The sequence below is a fragment of the Leuresthes tenuis genome, unplaced genomic scaffold (genome assembly GCF_036924035.1).
Source record: "Leuresthes tenuis unplaced genomic scaffold, fLeuTen1.0.hap1 SCAF_5, whole genome shotgun sequence".
Taxonomy (NCBI): domain Eukaryota; kingdom Metazoa; phylum Chordata; class Actinopteri; order Atheriniformes; family Atherinopsidae; genus Leuresthes; species Leuresthes tenuis.
In genome coordinates this window covers 35,178,675-35,199,349 of record NW_027325359.1, presented here as the reverse complement: position 1 = coordinate 35,199,349, position 20,675 = coordinate 35,178,675, and the positions used below count along the sequence as shown (strand labels likewise).

At 46.1% G+C, this 20,675-nt stretch overlaps 1 protein-coding gene across 2 annotated transcripts in view; it reads left to right on the top strand.

Annotated features, from left to right (window-relative positions):
- zfpm1 (zinc finger protein, FOG family member 1) overlaps positions 1 to 20,675 on the top strand; it is a 121,251-nt gene that overhangs the window by 75,700 nt on the left and 24,876 nt on the right. For both annotated transcript variants that reach the window (XM_072386736.1, XM_072386737.1), the window contains one exon: positions 18,886 to 19,010. In XM_072386736.1, the coding sequence (XP_072242837.1) occupies positions 18,886 to 19,010 (125 nt within the window). The remainder of the gene's footprint in view (positions 1 to 18,885; positions 19,011 to 20,675) is intronic.

Genomic DNA, 20,675 nt, shown 5'->3' with positions numbered 1-20,675 from the left:
GGGTTGATGCCCCTGGTTTATGGAGGGTTGATGCCCCTGGTTTATGGAGGGTTGATGCCCCTGGTTTATGGAGGTTTGATGCCCCTGGTTTATGGAGGTTTGATGCCCCTGGTTTATGGAGGCTGGAGTAGGTTTGATGCCCCTGGTTTATGGAGGGTTGATGCCCCTGGTTTATGGAGGGTTGATGCCCCTGGTTTATGGAGGGTTGATGCCCCTGGTTTATGGAGGGTTGATGCCCCTGGTTTATGGAGGGTTGATGCCCCTGGTTTATGGAGGGTTGATGCCCCTGGTTTATGGAGGGTTGATGCCCCTGGTTTATGGAGGTTTGATGCCCCTGGTTTATGGAGGCTGGAGTAGGTTTGATGCCCCTGGTTTATGGAGGCTGGAGTAGGTTTGATGCCCCTGGTTTATGGAGGCTGGAGTAGGTTTGATGCCCCTGGTTTATGGAGGGTTGATGCCCCTGGTTTATGGAGGGTTGATGCCCCTGGTTTATGGAGGGTTGATGCCCCTGGTTTATGGAGGTTTGATGCCCCTGGTTTATGGAGGCTGGAGTAGGTTTGATGCCCCTGGTTTATGGAGGGTTGATGCCCCTGGTTTATGGAGGGTTGATGCCCCTGGTTTATGGAGGTTTGATGCCCCTGGTTTATGGAGGGTTGATGCCCCTGGTTTATGGAGGTTTGATGCCCCTGGTTTATGGAGGGTTGATGCCCCTGGTTTATGGAGGTTTGATGCCCCTGGTTTATGGAGGCTGGAGTAGGTTTGATGCCCCTGGTTTATGGAGGGTTGATGCCCCTGGTTTATGGAGGGTTGATGCCCCTGGTTTATGGAGGTTTGATGCCCCTGGTTTATGGAGGGTTGATGCCCCTGGTTTATGGAGGGTTGATGCCCCTGGTTTATGGAGGGTTGATGCCCCTGGTTTATGGAGGTTTGATGCCCCTGGTTTATGGAGGTTTGATGCCCCTGGTTTATGGAGGTTTGATGCCCCTGGTTTATGGAGGTTTGATGCCCCTGGTTTATGGAGGTTGGAGGAGGTTTGATGCCCCTGGTTTATGGAGGTTTGATGCCCCTGGTTTATGGAGGTTTGATGCCCCTGGTTTATGGAGGTTGGAGGAGGTTTGATGCCCCTGGTTTATGGAGGGTTGATGCCCCTGGTTTATGGAGGTTTGATGCCCCTGGTTTATGGAGGTTTGATGCCCCTGGTTTATGGAGGTTTGATGCCCCTGGTTTATGGAGGTTGGAGGAGGTTTGATGCCCCTGGTTTATGGAGGTTTGATGCCCCTGGTTTATGGAGGTTTGATGCCCCTGGTTTATGGAGGTTTGATGCCCCTGGTTTATGGAGGTTGGTGGAGGTTTGATGCCCCTGGTTTATGGAGGTTTGATGCCCCTGGTTTATGGAGGTTTGATGCCCCTGGTTTATGGAGGCTGGAGTAGGTTTGATGCCCCTGGTTTATGGAGGGTTGATGCCCCTGGTTTATGGAGGTTTTATGCCCCTGGTTTATGGAGGGTTGATGCCCCTGGTTTATGGAGGGTTGATGCCCCTGGTTTATGGAGGGTTGATGCCCCTGGTTTATGGAGGTTTGATGCCCCTGGTTTATGGAGGGTTGATGCCCCTGGTTTATGGAGGTTTGATGCCCCTGGTTTATGGAGGTTTGATGCCCCTGGTTTATGGAGGTTTGATGCCCCTGGTTTATGGAGGCTGGAGTAGGTTTGATGCCCCTGGTTTATGGAGGGTTGATGCCCCTGGTTTATGGAGGTTTTATGCCCCTGGTTTATGGAGGGTTGATGCCCCTGGTTTATGGAGGGTTGATGCCCCTGGTTTATGGAGGGTTGATGCCCCTGGTTTATGGAGGTTTGATGCCCCTGGTTTATGGAGGGTTGATGCCCCTGGTTTATGGAGGTTTGATGCCCCTGGTTTATGGAGGTTTGATGCCCCTGGTTTATGGAGGTTTGATGCCCCTGGTTTATGGAGGTTTGATGCCCCTGGTTTATGGAGGGTTGATGCCCCTGGTTTATGGAGGTTTGATGCCCCTGGTTTATGGAGGGTTGATGCCCCTGGTTTATGGAGGGTTGATGCCCCTGGTTTATGGAGGGTTGATGCCCCTGGTTTATGGAGGTTTGATGCCCCTGGTTTATGGAGGCTGGAGTAGGTTTGATGCCCCTGGTTTATGGAGGCTGGAGTAGGTTTGATGCCCCTGGTTTATGGAGGATGGAGGAGGTTTGATGCCCCTGGTTTATGGAGGGTTGATGCCCCTGGTTTATGGAGGTTTGATGCCCCTGGTTTATGGAGGCTGGAGTAGGTTTGATGCCCCTGGTTTATGGAGGATGGAGGAGGTTTGATGCCCCTGTTTTATGGAGGTTTGATGCCCCTGGTTTATGGAGGATGGAGGAGGTTTGATGCCCCTGGTTTATGGAGGCTGGAGTAGGTTTGATGCCCCTGGTTTATGGAGGATGGAGGAGGTTTGATGCCCCTGGTTTATGGAGGGTTGATGCCCCTGGTTTATGGAGGTTTGATGCCCCTGGTTTATGGAGGCTGGAGTAGGTTTGATGCCCCTGTTTTATGGAGGTTTGATGCCCCTGGTTTATGGAGGATGGAGGAGGTTTGATGCCCCTGGTTTATGGAGGCTGGAGTAGGTTTGATGCCCCTGGTTTATGGAGGATGGAGGAGGGTTGATGCCCCTGGTTTATGGAGGTTTGATGCCCCTGGTTTATGGAGGATGGAGGAGGTTTGATGCCCCTGGTTTATGGAGGCTGGAGTAGGTTTGATGCCCCTGGTTTATGGAGGATGGAGGAGGTTTGATGCCCCTGGTTTATGGAGGGTTGATGCCCCTGGTTTATGGAGGTTTGATGCCCCTGGTTTATGGAGGCTGGAGTAGGTTTGATGCCCCTGGTTTATGGAGGATGGAGGAGGTTTGATGCCCCTGTTTTATTGAGGATGGAGGAGGTTTGATGCCCCTGGCTGGAGGAGGCTGGAGGAGGTTTGATGCCCCTGGCTGGAGGAGGCTGGAGGAGGTTTGATGCCCACGGCGCCTCCTTCCCTGATTGGCTCCACACCCCACGCCTCGCTGTTCTAATTGGTTAGAGTTTTTTTCATGAAAGTGACTGACAGTTGCTTCATCCAATCACGTGGCAGTATTTATTGGTTATTTATTATCTATGAGCACATCTTTTCTTCTTATTGTTTCTTCTCATTTCTTCTCATTTTTTCCTGTTTTTTTGCCGTTAAGTAAACTTAATTTTGATTGTTTCCTCAGATCAAAGACTAATGTGTCTAATAAAGTATCCTAAAGAGCACATTTTCAGCTGCAGTTATTGTTCTCACACGAGCTGACCCTCAGCCCGCCATCTGTCACGCTCCTCAGACGTCTCGCTAACCTTCCTCCATATCTGCAGCCAGCAGACTCCCGCGTCTCTCAGGAGGAGCGCGTCCCCACGAGCTCGCTGTCACTTCAGCTGTCCGTCAAAATGCGAGGCTGGTGATTGGCTGGCCTGTGTTCTGAGGGCTTTGTTGGACTGTAGTTCCTTTTCAGGCTCATAACTCAGCTCAGAACCAGGTTAAGTTTAATAACAGCTGCAGCCTGATGTTGATGTTTAAATGAGAAAGTTTCTTTTCTGTAGAAATGTCAGCAGCCTGGTTTTTATTTTTAGGATAATCAGTTAACAGACTCCTGTTCTTAACTCCCTCCATTGGCTTCCTGTCCCTTATAGAATTGATTTTAAACTTTTAAAGTTTGTTCTTAAAGCTCTTAACGGCCTCGCCCCATCGTATTTATCTGAGCTTTTAACTGTAACCCTGGCAGAGCTCTGAGGTCAACAAATCAACTTTTTCTGGAAGTGTTCAGGTCCAAATACAAGCCCTGGGGTGCCCCCAGGCTCTGGAATAAGCTCCCCCCTGAGATGCAGCTTATTTCTGACCTCTGACCTCTTTAAATCAGGGCTAAACACTTATTTCAGATGGCTTTTAATACCCAGTAGTATGGTGACACTTTTATTTGAAAAAAAAACATGAAAAAGGACCAGAACAAATGGCAAAGATCTTCTTCCTTTTTGTTTCTTACGGGGATAAAACCTATGAATCATTTTCAAAGACACACCTCTTTATTTATAATCAGACATGTTTCCATGTTTAAATATGGGTGTGATACTGGATATGACATCACAACATTTTAATACCCAGTAGTATGGTGACTCTTTTATCTTATCTTATTAAATTTTGCTGTATTTTGTTGTTTTGTACTTATTCTTTTCTTTATTTATTACCTGCTGTGAAGCACTTTGGATACACCTAGATGGATTGTTGTAAAGGGCTATAGAAATAAATCCCATTAACATTTAAAATTAAAGCTGGAAAGTTGTATGAAAGCTCAATAACTCGAAAGCACTGTTGATCTCCACGACATCTTGTGGCTCTCTGTCCTCGCACATCTCCCCTCTCCAGCCTGTCTCCATCCCTGATGATTGATAGGCGTGAAGCCCTAATCTGAAGCAGCGTTTCTCAGCGCTGTCCGGCTGCTATCAGCCGAGTCTGTGGCCGGCCTGCTGCTGGTGGCTGGACAGCACGCTGCCACGCTTGATTAGCAGCCTATCAGATTCCTCTCCTGCATCGGCCTTCCTCTCACGCATGAACACACCCGTGCATGGGATTCACTATCTTTGGGCGGCTAAGAAGCTGCTTTAATGGAACAAAGCAGCTGGAGTTTCACTGCAGTTAATATTCTCACCTGTGAGATGGTTATTGATCCAGTAATAGTTGAAAACTGTTCTTTCAACCCTTTATTTACATATTAGCACAAGAGAAAACCTTTGGGTCCAACCTCAGAGTAACGGCTGCAGCTCAGGAGGAGGAGGTTTGATCCCACCAGGTGCGTTGAAGCAGGGAAACGTCTAAAACCTGCAGGACAGCGGCCCTCCAGGACCTGTAGTAGTGGACCAAGATGCACTTTGAGCGGTTAGCCTGACTAGAAAAGCGCTACAAGTACCGTTAATTTGCATGATTTATCACACTGAGTCATTCATTATGGAACAAAGACTGAGACAAAACACAGCAGCAGTGAGTGTAAAACTAAGTGAACCCCTGATCCAGCAGCTTCAGCAGCAGTGAGTGAGGAACTAAGTGAACCCCTGATCCAGCAGCTTCAGCTGCAGTGAGTGTAAAACTAAGTGAACCCCTGATCCAGCAGCTTGTAGCAGCAGCTTCAGCAGCAGTGAGTGATAAACTAAGTGAACCCCTTGCTGGTGTCTTTCCTCCTTGGCATCATGTTAAAACACACCTGGATGCTGCAGAGCAGCAAACTGAGGCTCACAGAGGGTAGAAGTTCATATGTTGGAAGCTTTTTCTTGTTTTTTCTGCCTGAGTGAGGCTGAAGCGCCACGATGGCGGTGGGGAAAAACAGCCTCTGCTCATTTTCCCCATCCTCACCTTATCTCTCTGTTATCTGGCTCTGTCTCTTTCTCTCTGTGTCCTCCACAGTATCTCTCACTCACCAGTTTCCTTCCTTTATTAGACAACAATCACTTGTTTTTCCCAGTCGTGGGGGAGTTTCGTGTCTTCAACGGTAAAAAAGAAGAAGAAAAACATGGCGACGGTTAAGTTTAATTCTGTCGAAGTTATTTAAAACTAAAAAGCAATTATTTTCCAGCTTAGAAAAGGTTTGCAGGAAGGTAAAGATGGTTTTCGCTGCCTTTACACACAGTTTGAACATTTATCCTGTTGTTTTCTTTCTGAAAGCCAGCAGCAGGGGGCTCAGACTGAGACTCGTGCTGTAGGTCAGGACACAAATGAAAGTTTATCAGATGTTACACATCTCACAGAGCCAGAACCCGTTTGTTTCTGGCTCTCTCCTGATTGGTGAACCTCTAAATGACCCAGAGTTTGTAAAGCAAGTCTCCTCAACTTTTCCACGTCTCCTTCGTGGCCCGAGCTGCCGATACCAGCCTGATTGAAATGTCCTTTTTCCGGGGAGCCAGAAGGAGTTGTTAAAGCAGACATGAATTAATGATTGAATTAATTATCAGAGTCACATACCGTACAATTAATTTTGTGGCTTTGCCTCAGTCTTTTTTCCTCTCCCCATCTGTGCGTAGAGAATGTCAAGAAACATTTTCTAATTAATTTATGTGTGATTATCGGGGATAGTTTCTGGAAGGTCTCCACTTTCAATTTGTGACAGACTGCAGCAGACGAGGCTGGGAGAGATAGAGGTGGGAGTATGAATAAGGCTTTTCTCATGGAGTACGTGCCCTCTAACGCACACACATGCTCACTGTTTCTCTCTGACTCATACTTTCTCATGTGAATAACTTCCAAGATGTCCGCTTCCTCCTTGAGTCGTGACTCTGATTCAGAGGTGACTTTCTGAATAGACTCACCTGGACCAGGTGGGGCCAGATCCACCTTAAACTGACCCAAAGATCAAGGACCAACGTTCAATAAGATGCTGAAAGCGAAAAGAACTGCAAGTTAACAATGTTATTCAAAGAGAACTTTATTTAAACACAAACATCTGCCACATTTGAGTTAATTTGGATCAACTCAGGTTTAATAAATCCAGCTGTTTCTAAATGAATTCTCCATGAAAGTTGCCCCTTTATCTGCCTCTGTGAGGCTAAAGCATGGAACGATCAGAATAGCGATGCTGAGAACAGGAAGCGCTGGTTTCCCTCCAGCTGTGTGGCAGCATGATGACCTACATGTTCAGAATATAACAGAGAGTTACACTTCTGGATTTGGAAACCATTCAAACGGAATTATGAAATAAATATTCTGTCTCAGATGTTAAAAATCTGGAAATTTCAGTCTGTAAAAGCTGTGAATCTGGAAATGTCCAGTTAATGAAAATGTTATATTGGGGTGTAATGGGTTGGATATTAGGGTGTAATGGGTTAGATATTAGGGTGTAATGGGTTGGATATTAGGGTTAGATATTAGGGTGTAATGGGTTAAATATTAGGGTTAGATATTAGGGTGTAATGGGTTAGATATTAGGGTGTAATGGGTTGGATATTAGGGTTAGATATTAGGGTGTAATGGGTTAAATATTAGGGTTAGATATTAGGGTGTAATGGGTTAAATATTAGGGTGTAATGGGTTGGATATTAGGGTTAGATATTAGGGTGTAATGGGTTAGATATTAGGGTGTAATGGGTTGGATATTAGGGTTAGATATTAGGGTGTAATGGGTTAAATATTAGGGTTAGATATTAGGGTGTAATGGGTTAGATATTAGGGTGTAATGGGTTAGATATTAGGGTTAAATATTAGGGTGTAATGGGTTAGATATTAGGGTTAAATATTAGGGTGTAATGGGTTAGATATTAGGGTGTAATGGGTTAGATATTAGGGTTAAATATTAGGGTGTAATGGGTTAGATATTAGGGTTAAATATTAGGGTGTAATGGGTTAGATATTAGGGTTAGATATTAGGGTGTAATGGGTTAAATATTAGGGTGTAATGGGTTAGATATTAGGGTTAAATATTAGGGTGTAATGGGTTGGATATTAGGGTTAGATATTAGGGTGTAATGGGTTAAATATTAGGGTTAGATATTAGGGTGTAATGGGTTAGATATTAGGGTTAAATATTAGGGTGTAATGGGTTAGATATTAGGGTGTAATGGGTTAGATATTAGGGTTAAATATTAGGGTTAGATATTAGGGTGTAATGGGTTAGATATTAGGGTTAAATATTAGGGTGTAATGGGTTAGATATTAGGGTTAAATATTAGGGTGTAATGGGTTAGATATTAGGGTTAAATATTAGGGTGTAATGGGTTAGATATTAGGGTGTAGTGGGTTAGATATTAGGGTTAAATATTAGGGTGTAATGGGTTAAATATTAGGGTGTAATGGGTTAAATATTAGGGTGTAATGGGTTAGATATTAGGGTTAGATATTAGGGTGTAATGGGTTAGATATTAGGGTTAAATATTAGGGTGTAATGGGTTAGATATTAGGGTTAAATATTAGGGTGTAATGGGTTAGATATTAGGGTGTAATGGGTTAGATATTAGGGTTAAATATTAGGGTGTAATGGGTTAAATATTAGGGTGTAATGGGTTAAATATTAGGGTGTAATGGGTTAGATATTAGGGTTAGATATTAGGGTGTAATGGGTTAGATATTAGGGTTAAATATTAGGGTGTAATGGGTTAGATATTAGGGTTAAATATTAGGGTGTAATGGGTTAGATATTAGGGTGTAATGGGTTAGATATTAGGGTGTAATGGGTTAAATATTAGGGTGTAATGGGTTAGATATTAGGGTGTAATGGGTTAAATATTAGGGTGTAATGGGTTAGATATTAGGGTTAAATATTAGGGTGTAATGGGTTGGATATTAGGGTTAGATATTAGGGTGTAATGGGTTAAATATTAGGGTTAGATATTAGGGTGTAATGGGTTAGATATTAGGGTTAAATATTAGGGTGTAATGGGTTAGATATTAGGGTTAAATATTAGGGTGTAATGGGTTAGATATTAGGGTTAAATATTAGGGTGTAATGGGTTAGATATTAGGGTTAAATATTAGGGTGTAATGGGTTAGATATTAGGGTTAGATATTAGGGTGTAATGGGTTAGATATTAGGGTTAAATATTAGGGTATAATGGGTTAGATATTAGGGTGTAATGGGTTAGATATTAGGGTTAAATATTAGGGTGTAATGGGTTAAATATTAGGGTGTAATGGGTTAAATATTAGGGTGTAATGGGTTAGATATTAGGGTTAGATATTAGGGTGTAATGGGTTAGATATTAGGGTTAAATATTAGGGTGTAATGGGTTAGATATTAGGGTTAAATATTAGGGTGTAATGGGTTAGATATTAGGGTGTAATGGGTTAGATATTAGGGTGTAATGGGTTAAATATTAGGGTGTAATGGGTTAGATATTAGGGTGTAATGGGTTAGATATTAGGGTTAATATTAGGGTGTAATGGGTTAGATATTAGGGTTAAATATTAGGGTGTAATGGGTTAGATATTAGGGTGTAATGGGTTAGATATTAGGGTGTAATGGGTTAGATATTAGGGTGTAATGGGTTAGATATTAGGGTTAAATATTAGGGTGTAATGGGTTAGATATTAGGGTGTAATGGGTTAGATATTAGGGTGTAATAGGTTAGATATTAGGGTGTAATGGGTTAGATATTAGGGTGTAATGGGTTAGATATTAGGGTTAAATATTAGGGTGTAATGGGTTAGATATTAGGGTGTAATGGGTTAGATATTAGGGTGTAATGGGTTAAATATTAGGGTGTAATGGGTTAGATATTAGGGTGTAATGGGTTAGATATTAGGGTTAAATATTAGGGTTAGATATTAGGGTGTAATGGGTTAGATATTAGGGTTAAATATTAGGGTTAGATATTAGGGTGTAATGGGTTGGATATTAGGGTTAGATATTAGGGTGTAATGGGTTAAATATTAGGGTTAGATATTAGGGTGTAATGGGTTAGATATTAGGGTGTAATGGGTTAGATATTAGGGTGTAATGGGTTAAATATTAGGGTGTAATGGGTTAGATATTAGGGTGTAATGGGTTAGATATTAGGGTTAAATATTAGGGTTAGATATTAGGGTGTAATGGGTTAGATATTAGGGTTAAATATTAGGGTTAGATATTAGGGTGTAATGGGTTGAATATTAGGGTTAGATATCAGGGTGTAATGGGTTAGATATTAGGGTGTAATGGGTTAGATATTAGGGTTAAATATTAGGGTTAGATATTAGGGTGTAATGGGTTAGATATTAGGGTTGAATATTAGGGTTAGATATCAGGGTGTAATGGGTTAGATATTAGGGTGTAATGGGTTAGATATTAGGGTTAAATATTAGGGTTAAATATTAGGGTGTAATGGGTTAGATATTAGGGTTAGATATTAGGGTGTAATGGGTTAGATATTAGGGTTAAATAGTAGGGTTAGATATTAGGGTGTAATGGGTTAGATATTAGGGTTAAATAGTAGGGTTAGATATTAGGGTGTAATGGGTTAGATATTAGGTTGTAATGGGTTAGATATTAGGGTTAGATATTAGGGTTAGATATTAGGTTGTAATGGGTTAGATATTAGGGTGTAATGGGTTAGATATTAGGGTGTAATGGGTTAAATATTAGGGTGTAATGGGTTGACTGTTTCAGGTATTTGTTCGTTCCTGCAGCATCTGACCAAGAATAGTCAAATAATAAATGTCGTCTTTGTCCATGAGGTCTGAAAAGCTGCTGTTTGGCTCCACATTTCATCTCCATTTTTATTGATTTTGGTGCCTCTTCATGTCTGTTACATCCGACTAAACCTCCTAAATCTATTCGATCCTTCAACTTAAAATGTCCCAAAGCCAGGCTGCCGCCATCTTTCATCAGCACACAGCAGAACATACCCTTCAGGGGTTAGTTACTGGTTAGAGTTACCTGCTTTGTGCCCAACAGCAGCTTTTACTTCAAGGATAAACTGAAACTAAGTGGGGCGACAGTCTGAGGACCCTTTTCCCACAGCTGCAACATCTGCTCGGTGTTTTGTGCTCTGTGGAAATGAGGGAATCTCCATATTCGGAGGATGTTCATTCAGTTTTTTTGTAAATTATTTATGTATTTATATATAAGATGAATTTACATTTCTAAAACAAATGTTTACATGTGTAAAGAAAGCGTTGAAGAGCTGCTGAATGACAGGAAACCTGAGCGCTGTCAGTGCAAACAAAGGAAAGGATCTAAAACCTCAGCTGGTCTGAAATGTGGAGCAAGAACAAAGAAAAGGGGAAACATTCAGGTCAAAGAACCAGGACAGAAAACTCAAAGCAACACGTCTACAACTACAGAAACAGGAGTCGATGTTTGTGTCTGAACTGTAAGAAAGCAGCTGAAGGAAATGGGAGAGAAGCCAAAGTAAAGCATCAGTAACACCTGAAGAGGAGAAAAGCAGCTCAGAGCGGCTGAAGAGAAGCAGCTGATGTCAGGTAAAGGACCAGAGGAGATGGCAGCATCACCTCTGCAGGAGGTGTTCAGGTGCATCTTCTTTATGAACAACCTCCTTACAGCTCCTCCTGCAGCCTCCTCCCTTCTCCAGGTGTTTCAGGACCTCCTTACAGCTCCTCCTGCAGCCTCCTCCCTTCTCCAGGTGTTTCAGGACACTTCAGGACCTCCTTACAGCTCCTCCTGCAGCCTCCTCCCTTCTCCAGGTGTTTCAGGACCTCCTTACAGCTCCTCCTGCAGCCTCCTCCCTTCTCCAGGTGTTTCAGGACACTTCAGGACCTCCTTACAGCTCCTCCTGCAGCCTCCTCCCTTCTCCAGGTGTTTCAGGACCTCCTTACAGCTCCTCCTGCAGCCTCCTCCCTTCTCCAGGTGTTTCAGGACCTCCTTACAGCTCCTCCTGCAGCCTCCTTCCTTCTCCAGGTGTTTCAGGACACTTCAGGACCTCCTTACAGCTCCTCCTGCAGCCTCCTTCCTTCTCCAGGTGTTTCAGGACCTCCTTACAGCTCCTCCTGCAGCCTCCTCCCTCCTCCAGGTGTTTCAGGACCTCCTTACAGCTCCTCCTGCAGCCTCCTCCCTTCTCCAGGTGTTTCAGGACCTCTTCAGGACCTCCTTACAGCTCCTCCTGCAGCCTCCTCCCTTCTCCAGGTGTTTCAGGACACTTCAGGACCTCCTTACAGCTCCTCCTGCAGCCTCCTCCCTTCTCCAGGTGTTTCAGGACCTCCTTACAGCTCCTCCTGCAGCCTCCTCCCTTCTCCAGGTGTTTCAGGACCTCCTTACAGCTCCTCCTGCAGCCTCCTCCCTTCTCCAGGTGTTTCAGGACACTTCAGGACCTCCTTACAGCTCCTCCTGCAGCCTCCTCCCTTCTCCAGGTGTTTCAGGACACTTCAGGACCTCCTTACAGCTCCTCCTGCAGCCTCCTCCCTTCTCCAGGTGTTTCAGGACACTTCAGGACCTCCTTACAGCTCCTCCTGCAGCCTCCTCCCTTCTCCAGGTGTTTCAGGACCTCCTTACAGCCTGGTTCTGACCACAAGGCGCCCAAATATGAGCCCAGAATCATCCGGTTAAGTGTCAGAAAGGTCAGAGGTCGGCGGCCGGATGATTGACCTGTAGCTGGAGCTCACGTGTTCTCCGGCTGTCTCTGGAGGACGATGGACCCACCCACCCACACAGAGCTTTCTTTCTTTTATCAGCAGCGAATAAAACTCCCCAGCAGTCAGGTGATTGAACTCCAAAATGAAGTTTTTGCATGTGAATGTCAGTTATCTTTGCATTTATTTGTCTTCAGCGAGGATGAGGAGGAGGCAGCCCTGTCCCTTGTTCTGTTTTCACCCCCTTCGTCCTGAACAGAAACTGTTTTTTTCCCCCTCAGTTTATCTTTCTTTGCATATTTGTGAATTTGCATGTTTGCTTCTTGCTCTTTTCTGGTGGTGTATGTATTTTGTAGATAAAAGTTCAGCAGTGCAGTTAAGAGAAATTAGTTGGGTAAACAGTGGTAAATGTCAACGATAAAGTTCTGTTGAAGCTCATCTGATTAGCAGGGCTGCGCAGGTGTCTTATCTTGCCTGTGCAACAGAGGGTAAAATGGAAATGATTGCGTGGTCCTGAGCAGTAGATCCTATCCCAGAAACGTCTATCTGCCGCTGAGCCCAGCCTGCCGGACTCCGGGGACCCGGGGAGATCACGGCGAGAGGAAGACGAGGAAGAGAAAAGGAGTTGTTGTTAGATTGAGTCTTTTTATCAGGCTGCATTAAAATGACAGGAGTGGTCATTAATGAGAAACGCTGGGTGGGAGGCATGAAAGCAGGTTTCAGAGCCAAATAACTAATCTGAGGCGGTTCGGAGAAAATCAAAGTTCTGTTTACCGGTTTGTTTTTTAACCGAAGGAACTGCCTGTAAGGGATTTCTCATGCTTCCTGGAGCGTTTTCGAGCCTCACAGGACCACAGTGTTCGCCTCCCAGGAGGAGGAGGAGGAGGATGGGACGGGGGGGGGGGCGCTGGGATTCGTCATTCAGCAGAGGTTAAACCCCACCTATTAGCACTGGGTCGGAGCAGCGCCCCGATAAAGATTTCCTGTTGTGTGGTGTCAAAAAATCAATAGCTCCGCCTCGATGTGCTCATTTGATATCAACAATAGCCTTCTTTTAAAAGTCAATTAGGCCGGGTGGAGAAGCACCACCTTTTCCTTTTTTTAGCCAATCAGGTGAGATGTTTGCTTTATTGGATGCATGAGTTAAAGTTAATCTGTTTAAAAGCGTCTGGGACCGTCTTTCTGCTGGTTTCAGACTTCTGATAATCAGAGACTGAGCTGATTGGCTTCAGAGTAACCGTTGACAACCCACCAAAAACACCCGCTCTGCCATCTTTGAGTAAAACTTGTGTTTCAGAAAGTTGTGGGCAGTTTCCACTTAATAAGAATGTAATAATAAGGTGTCATATCAGCTCAGATAACAGCCCACCTGCAGGTTTAATTACTGCTGTATATACCTGGAGACGTATCAACAGTTAATCTGCCCGACCGGCTTTAGGAGAACACGCGGACATCTTGAATCTTTGTTTCCAGGATGGATTCTCATCGTCGTGTTTTAATGTTTTGAGTTTTTATCTCTTTGAAACATGAAAGATGAGCTCATCAGTCAGCCATGACACGGTGTTGCATTCACTGACCTTTGCAGACTCGAGCATGTCCAACCAATAACTTCAAGGCATCCGTAAACTTTGCCAACTTTCCGCCGTTCACAAACGAATCAGCGATGATCTTTTACATTACGGGACGCACAGTTTGAGCCTCAGGCCGCGAACACACTGTTCCTCTGATGTTTCTGACGCCGGTGGAGCCGGTTCCGTCCTTTATGGTCTTTCTTTTTGTGTACACAACAGGAGCAAACACAGGCCTGAATCTGTAAACTGTAATAACTCTGTGCTTTGATTGGTTTCCATCCACGGAGCGCATTAATTAAACTGTCAGGACGGCACCAAAAGCAGCACTGATCCATGAATCCTGTAACAACCTGATCTGCACCAGCCTGGTTTCTGCCCCCCCCCCCCCCACACTCATCGGTTAATTGCGTTAGTCATTTCATTAATGACGAGATGATTGTTTTATTGTGTTGGCTCATCAAAGGGGCCTGGACGCCCCAGTGGCTGCTGAAGCGCCGTATTGATAAGCCTTTGTGTGTGTAGCCGGTAGCGGGGGGGGGGGGGGGGGGGGGGGGTGCAGGCAGGATGTGTGCACCTGTGTGTGTGGACACTGAGGTGCTGGTTGATATTGATAACAAGCCGTCCAGCCTTGTGTGTTGGGAATGGGTCAGAAAGAGTGTGCATGTGTTCGCTCTGCACTTATAGTGTGTAACGGGGGGGTTGATAAGGAGTTGGGGAGTTATTATGGAGGTCTGTGGTTGGCAGCCGGGGTAATTAACAGGGATTAGGATTGTTGGAGGCCTCGTGTTACCTCAGTGGACACGGCTAACCTGTTGGGATTAGCCAGTCGCACTCATTAGCGGAGGTGCACAGATAGCACTTTCTTCCCTGCCAACATGATAAAACAGTGATGCTCTGCAGTTTTCTTTCACTCTTATGTTCTTTTGGCTTCATTAGAGGATCAGCCGTGCTCACTTTTGTTGGGAATGACAGAAAACCAGCTGATAATGTCGCTCGTACAGCTGAGCAGGTACAAGCTAATGTTCCTCCTTCTGGGCAACATTAGCTAATTACCAGTAAATAGAAAGTTGTTCTCAGTGGGCTGTCACAGACATCCTAAAGGTTCCTCAGGAGGTGAAATGCTGGATGGCAAACAGCTGTCTAAAGCTCGCTACACAACAGTAAGCTAAGCTAGCCTTCTATGGTCACTGACTTCCTATCACCACGTAAAAAACCAGGTGTCTGTTAGTGTCTGTCTACTGTTAGCGCTCTGTCTTCAGTCTCTGTCTGCCCGGATAGTCTTAAAGCTGAGCAGAGAGCTGTTAGAGTTGTTCCTGCAGCCAGGTCCAGGATTCCACCATCTGTTGTTAACCAGCTCTGTAATCCTCCTCCTTTACTGTTAGCGCTCTGTCTGCAGTCTCTGTCTGCCCGGATAGTCTTAAAGCTGAGCAGAGAGCTGTTAGAGTTGTTCCTGCAGCCAGGTCCAGGATTCCACCATCTGTTGTTAACCAGCTCTGTGATCCTCCTCCTTTACTGTTAGCGCTCTGTCTGCAGTCTCTGTCTGCCCGGATAGTCTTAAAGCTGAGCAGAGAGCTGTTAGAGTTGTTCCTGCAGCCAGGTCCAGGATTCCACCATCTGTTGTTAACCAGCTCTGTGATCCTCCTCCTTTACTGTTAGCGCTCTGTCTGCAGTCTCTGTCTGCCCGGATAGTCTTAAAGCTGAGCAGAGAGCTGTTAGAGTTGTTCCTGCAGCCAGGTCCAGGATTCCACCATCTGTTGTTAACCAGCTCTGTGATCCTCCTCCTTTACTGTTAGCGCTCTGTCTGCAGTCTCTGTCTGCCCGGATAGTCTTAAAGCTGAGCAGAGAGCTGTTAGAGTTGTTCCTGCAGCCAGGTCCAGGATTCCACCATCTGTTGTTAACCAGCTCTGTGATCCTCCTTTACTGTTAGCGCTCTGTCTGCAGTCTCTGTCTGCCCGGATAGTCTTAAAGCTGAGCAGAGAGCTGTTAGAGTTGTTCCTGCAGCCAGGTCCAGGATTCCACCATCTGTTGTTAACCAGCTCTGTGATCCTCCTCCTTTACTGTTAGCGCTCTGTCTGCAGTCTCTGTCTGCCCGGATAGTCTTAAAGCTGAGCAGAGAGCTGTTAGAGTTGTTCCTGCAGCCAGGTCCAGGATTCCACCATCTGTTGTTAACCAGCTCTGTGATCCTCCTCCTTTACTGTTAGCGCTCTGTCTGCAGTCTCTGTCTGCCCGGATAGTCTTAAAGCTGAGCAGAGAGCTGTTAGAGTTGTTCCTGCAGCCAGGTCCAGGATTCCACCATCTGTTGTTAACCAGCTCTGTGATCCTCCTCCTTTACTGTTAGCGCTCTGTCTGCAGTCTCTGTCTGCCCGGATAGTCTTAAAGCTGAGCAGAGAGCTGTTAGAGTTGTTCCTGCAGCCAGGTCCAGGATTCCACCATCTGTTGTTAACCAGCTCTGTGATCCTCCTCCTTTACTGTTAGCGCTCTGTCTGCAGTCTCTGTCTGCTCGGATAGTCTTAAAGCTGAGCAGAGAGCTGTTAGAGTTGTTCCTGCAGCCAGGTCCAGGATTCCACCATCTGTTGTTAACCAGCTCTGTGATCCTCCTCCTTTACTGTTAGCGCTCTGTCTGCAGTCTCTGTCTGCCCGGATAGTCTTAAAGCTGAGCAGAGGGCTGTTAGAGTTGTTCCTGCAGCCAGGTCCAGGATTCCACCATCTGTTGTTAACCAGCTCTGTGATCCTCCTCCTTTACTGTTAGCGCTCTGTCTGCAGTCTCTGTCTGCCCGGATAGTCTTAAAGCTGAGCAGAGAGCTGTTAGAGCTGTTCCTGCAGCCAGGTCTCTGCCTGATTTTCCTGCTGTGTCCTCATCAGGGCTCTGAATTCGTCCATTTTATCCACCAGAGATCTCACATTTCCCCTGATGATTAAAGGAAGAAATGCTTTAAACTTCCTTTTACCTTTTTACCCATTTTATTCCTGCTCAAAGTCCTTCCCGCAGCACAGAAATCTGTGTTTTCACAGAAGAAAGAACAAAGGAAATCTGATGAAGATGCAGAGAAAGCTGCTGCCTCTATAATCACTTCGAAGTTGGACTTTTTCAGCTCTCTATATTTTAGTAATCAGCCGTCTCATCTGCAGCTGTTGCAGAACCTCTGACTAAAAATATCAGTGCACTCATCGCTCTGTTGGCTTCCCCTGAGGTCCAGAGTGGATTTTAAAGCTTTACACACCTGAGCAGGTACATGTGGGGGCGTCTCCGAAAGTTTGGACGATAAAATCTGCCCTCTCTATGACAAACATGTTCTCCTTGGCTTATAACAGCACTCAGCATCTTTCTTTTTATATTTCCTCTTCTTTTATGAAGTTTTAGTGTTTCTTCTGAGTGAAAAACTTTCATATCTATTCATTAATCTTCACGTATTACTGGTTTAACTTCTCAGATTAGCTTGTTTACTGATAGATCACTCATCACATTCGGTATCCGACCCTAACAGCCTGCAGAGGTTTGTAAATGTGGTGGATATTTGGGCCTTGGGGGGCCACCCCTCCATCAGCCTGATACAAACATTGTAACTCGATCAGAGGCCTGTAATCTAATCACAGAACATGCACATTTTCAGTCAAACTGCATTAAATTGGAGCTTTCTGCAGCAGGTGGATGCATTTTAACGTTTGCCTCCTTTTGATGAAGACCGTTCGACTTTTAGCTCGGCCTTGACCCTTCCACACCCGCAGAAACTTCACATGAAAGGCTGCAGATGTACAGGTCATGAAGGGAGGGGGATAACAAACTAATGCTTGTGTCAGCCTTGTTTATAAGTTAATATCTGTGTTGGCTCACTGAGGTCAAAGCCTCATGCCGTTTCACAATGGCGGTCAATGGAGCTGGTCAGGCTGATAAGCATCCCATGTGGTGGGGATTGGCCAATAGCAGGGAGGCAGGCTGGACATTGATGGAGTGCTGAGATAAGGCGGGTCAGTGTGGCCAAACTGAGGCCCCGGCGGATGATAGCAGCTGGGATAGTGGCTGGACGAAGGCTGGACTTCAGACTCTGCAGCCAGCAGGTCAGCAGCTATCCTCTTGAATATCTGCGTCACAGTCTGACGCATTTTCAGAAACATTTGTGAAATCAAGCTCCACTCAGAACCCGAGTCATGCAATAAAAAATTCAGCCCAACTCGACCCGAGCACAGGGGTCAGGTGAGCTCGTGTTGCGTCTGTCTGGCATCGGTTTCGGGCTCTCATGCGCCGCAGACCGATCCGGCAGCGCTGCTGTGTTTACCGTGGCTGCTCTTAATAAAGCACACACAGCCAAGTGTACACACACCGGGCCGATCCTGATAAAGCAGATGCTATCAGCTCCATAAAATGCGATGGCTGTGGCACCTGTGTGTTTGTCGTGATGCCGAGCCGCGCCGCTGTGAGTTAACAGGAACAAACCACTTCCTGTGCGACTCTGCCACAAGTCTTTCCAACAGAAAAACAACCGCTCTCTGGTTTCCACCACTTGTTTTATTAAATTAACGTCTTCTTTTCGCTGCCTTTCTTTCTCCCCTCAAACCGCACTCCTTCCTGCCCCCCCCCACCACCGCAGCCTCCCCCCTCGCCCTCCACCCGGCTGTGGGAAAGCCATTTTATCAGCGTCTGTCCGTTGTTCTCTGGTGGGGATAGATACAGAGAAGATAGATGAGTGTTTTGACATGGAGAGTGTTAGACAAACAGTCTTATCAGGCCCGCCACTTCAGACCGACCCCCCCGAAACAGTCTCCTGAAGCATGGGGGCGCAGGCGGGTTTTATATGTGCCGATCAGAGGAGGTCATCACCAGAAGCAAACCCCGAGGCAGCTGGTGTTGATCCGGCCCGGTCCAGATTCCCACTGAATCTTCAGCTTGTTCACTGAGACTTTTCCAAACTCCAGCCAGCTTTAAATGGATAGATGAGTCCTCTGCAGCCTATCTGGCTGCATCTGAGCAGCAGCAGCAGCTCAGACCACAGCCCTCACTGCCATCCTTCTGCGCTTATCTTTTCACTTTGAGGAAGTACACAACAAGTTTCCTCTGTTTGAACCGGCCAGGACACAAAGTGCTCAGCTTCTATCAAACTATTGAGCTGTTGACAGAATTCGCTGCTCGGTCTGAGCGGCTCCGAGGGTTGGGGTCAAGTTCAAAGCGAGGTCACGGGGCTCGTGGTTCAGCCATCAACGGTAACATTTACGTGCTGATGAAATCCTCCCGGATCTTAATCTCTCCTCTTCTTTGCCCTCCCACAGATGACCTGGAGGTCAGCGATGAAGGCGGCGTGGTGGCAGTCAGGGACGTCCATCCTGACACCGCATGGGGCCCCTGCCCAGGAGTCCTCCAATCAGAGGCCAGCACAGACGACCAGGAGGCAGAGGTAAGGGAGACGGTGCATTGTTTTCTAAAGATGCAGGAACTTTCCCCGGAGATTAGAGAGTTATTGAGGGCTCCTTGTCCCTGATCTCAATTTCCTCTGGAACCAGCGCCCAAACAAGCTGGAGGGAAGGATTTTATCCTTCAGATGGGCTCTGGCCTGCAGGGAATTCTCTAAAGTCTGCCTCAGGGTGGAGTTTGTAGCACTGAACCTTTCATATTGTTCGAGTACGCCCTGCTTAGTGCTTGAAGCCGCGGTGAAACCCGCTGCCTCTCCTTTCTTTTCTCATTCTTTGGCTTTAAACGCACTGGAAACATGCCGCAGAAACAGAACCCAGTCCACAGATCCTCTGCACTCTCTGACCCTTTTACATTTAGATCCCGAGCTAATTTGTTCATTATTAGATTTATAGGACACAAAAAACTATGTTTTATGGCATTTTTATGGCAGTTTTATGGCATTTCAGATGGTTTGGTGATAACTGGAGTCTCCTTTTGTCTTATTCTGCATCTTTGTTCTGATTTTTCCACACGGAGCCCGATGAACCGGGTCAGCTCGGCCTGATTCTTTTATTTTCGGGTGTGAATACGCCACAGTGAGCTCTCCTGGCGTAACACCGGATATCTCAGAACAATTACCAGCTCTCTGCAGCCATCGATTAGACTGGAGTTGTTATTTTGATGGTGGGAATTATGCATGCAGCCTCTTATCGCACCCATCTAACACCGAGGTGAAGCCGGGCCTCTGTCGTAGGGGTCAGAGGTCAGCGGTCGGATGTTTGGATAACATCACGTGAGTGAGAGCGGCCATGTGTGCGGCATCTGTGTGAGATCCCTGGGAAGAGTGTGTGGGACCGGATGGAGCTCTATCAGAGGCTGGGTTTGTGCATCATGTGCAAGTCCATCTAATCATGTGATACCGACGCCGGGCGGGGCTTCCTGCTCACGAACAGATGCACGGACCTCATGCTTCCTCACAAACCTTTGCTGCTGCTCAGTGTTGAGATTCGGATTCAGACTTTGTTGTTTTTCAGCTCAGAAAACGGATCCAAACGGGTTCAGAGCGGTCCAGATGATGGAGTTTCTGCCACACATCCTGGCCGCTCCCATCATCCTCCCCTCCCCTCCTCTCCTCTCCTCCCGCCCTCCCAGACGTCCGCCTGTCTTTTATCTCCTCATGGCGCCATCCTCCTGGACAACAAACCCCAGTGATTGATTCCTGCTTGATAGGCTCTCATTTCTGAGATTTGGTTTATCATCAGTGTGCTTCTGAGTGTACAGATAGATGTGAACCTTTTGTTCCTCCCCTCCCTCTCCTATTCCTCCTCCAAACTGTAAAGTCTTCCTTCTCTTTTCCATTCATATGGAAAGCATCTCGTCATTTTCACTCTCCTCTTCCTCACTTTCCCTCCTCCCCCATCCCATCTGTGGGCTGAAGGAGTGAGGAGACGGACCTTCGGTATCTGAAAGAGATAGTAACCGTAATCTCACATTCCTCCTGTGTTTCTCCCCCTGTCACTTCACATCCTCCCCCCCTCCATCCATCCCTCCCTCCCGGGTCAGCAGGGGTCAGGGCTATCCTGCTCAGTGTGCCGGAGAGGAGAAATCTGCTCATCTGCCAGAGACATCAGGGGGAATTTTAGTCCTGAAATCCAACCGATGTGAATAT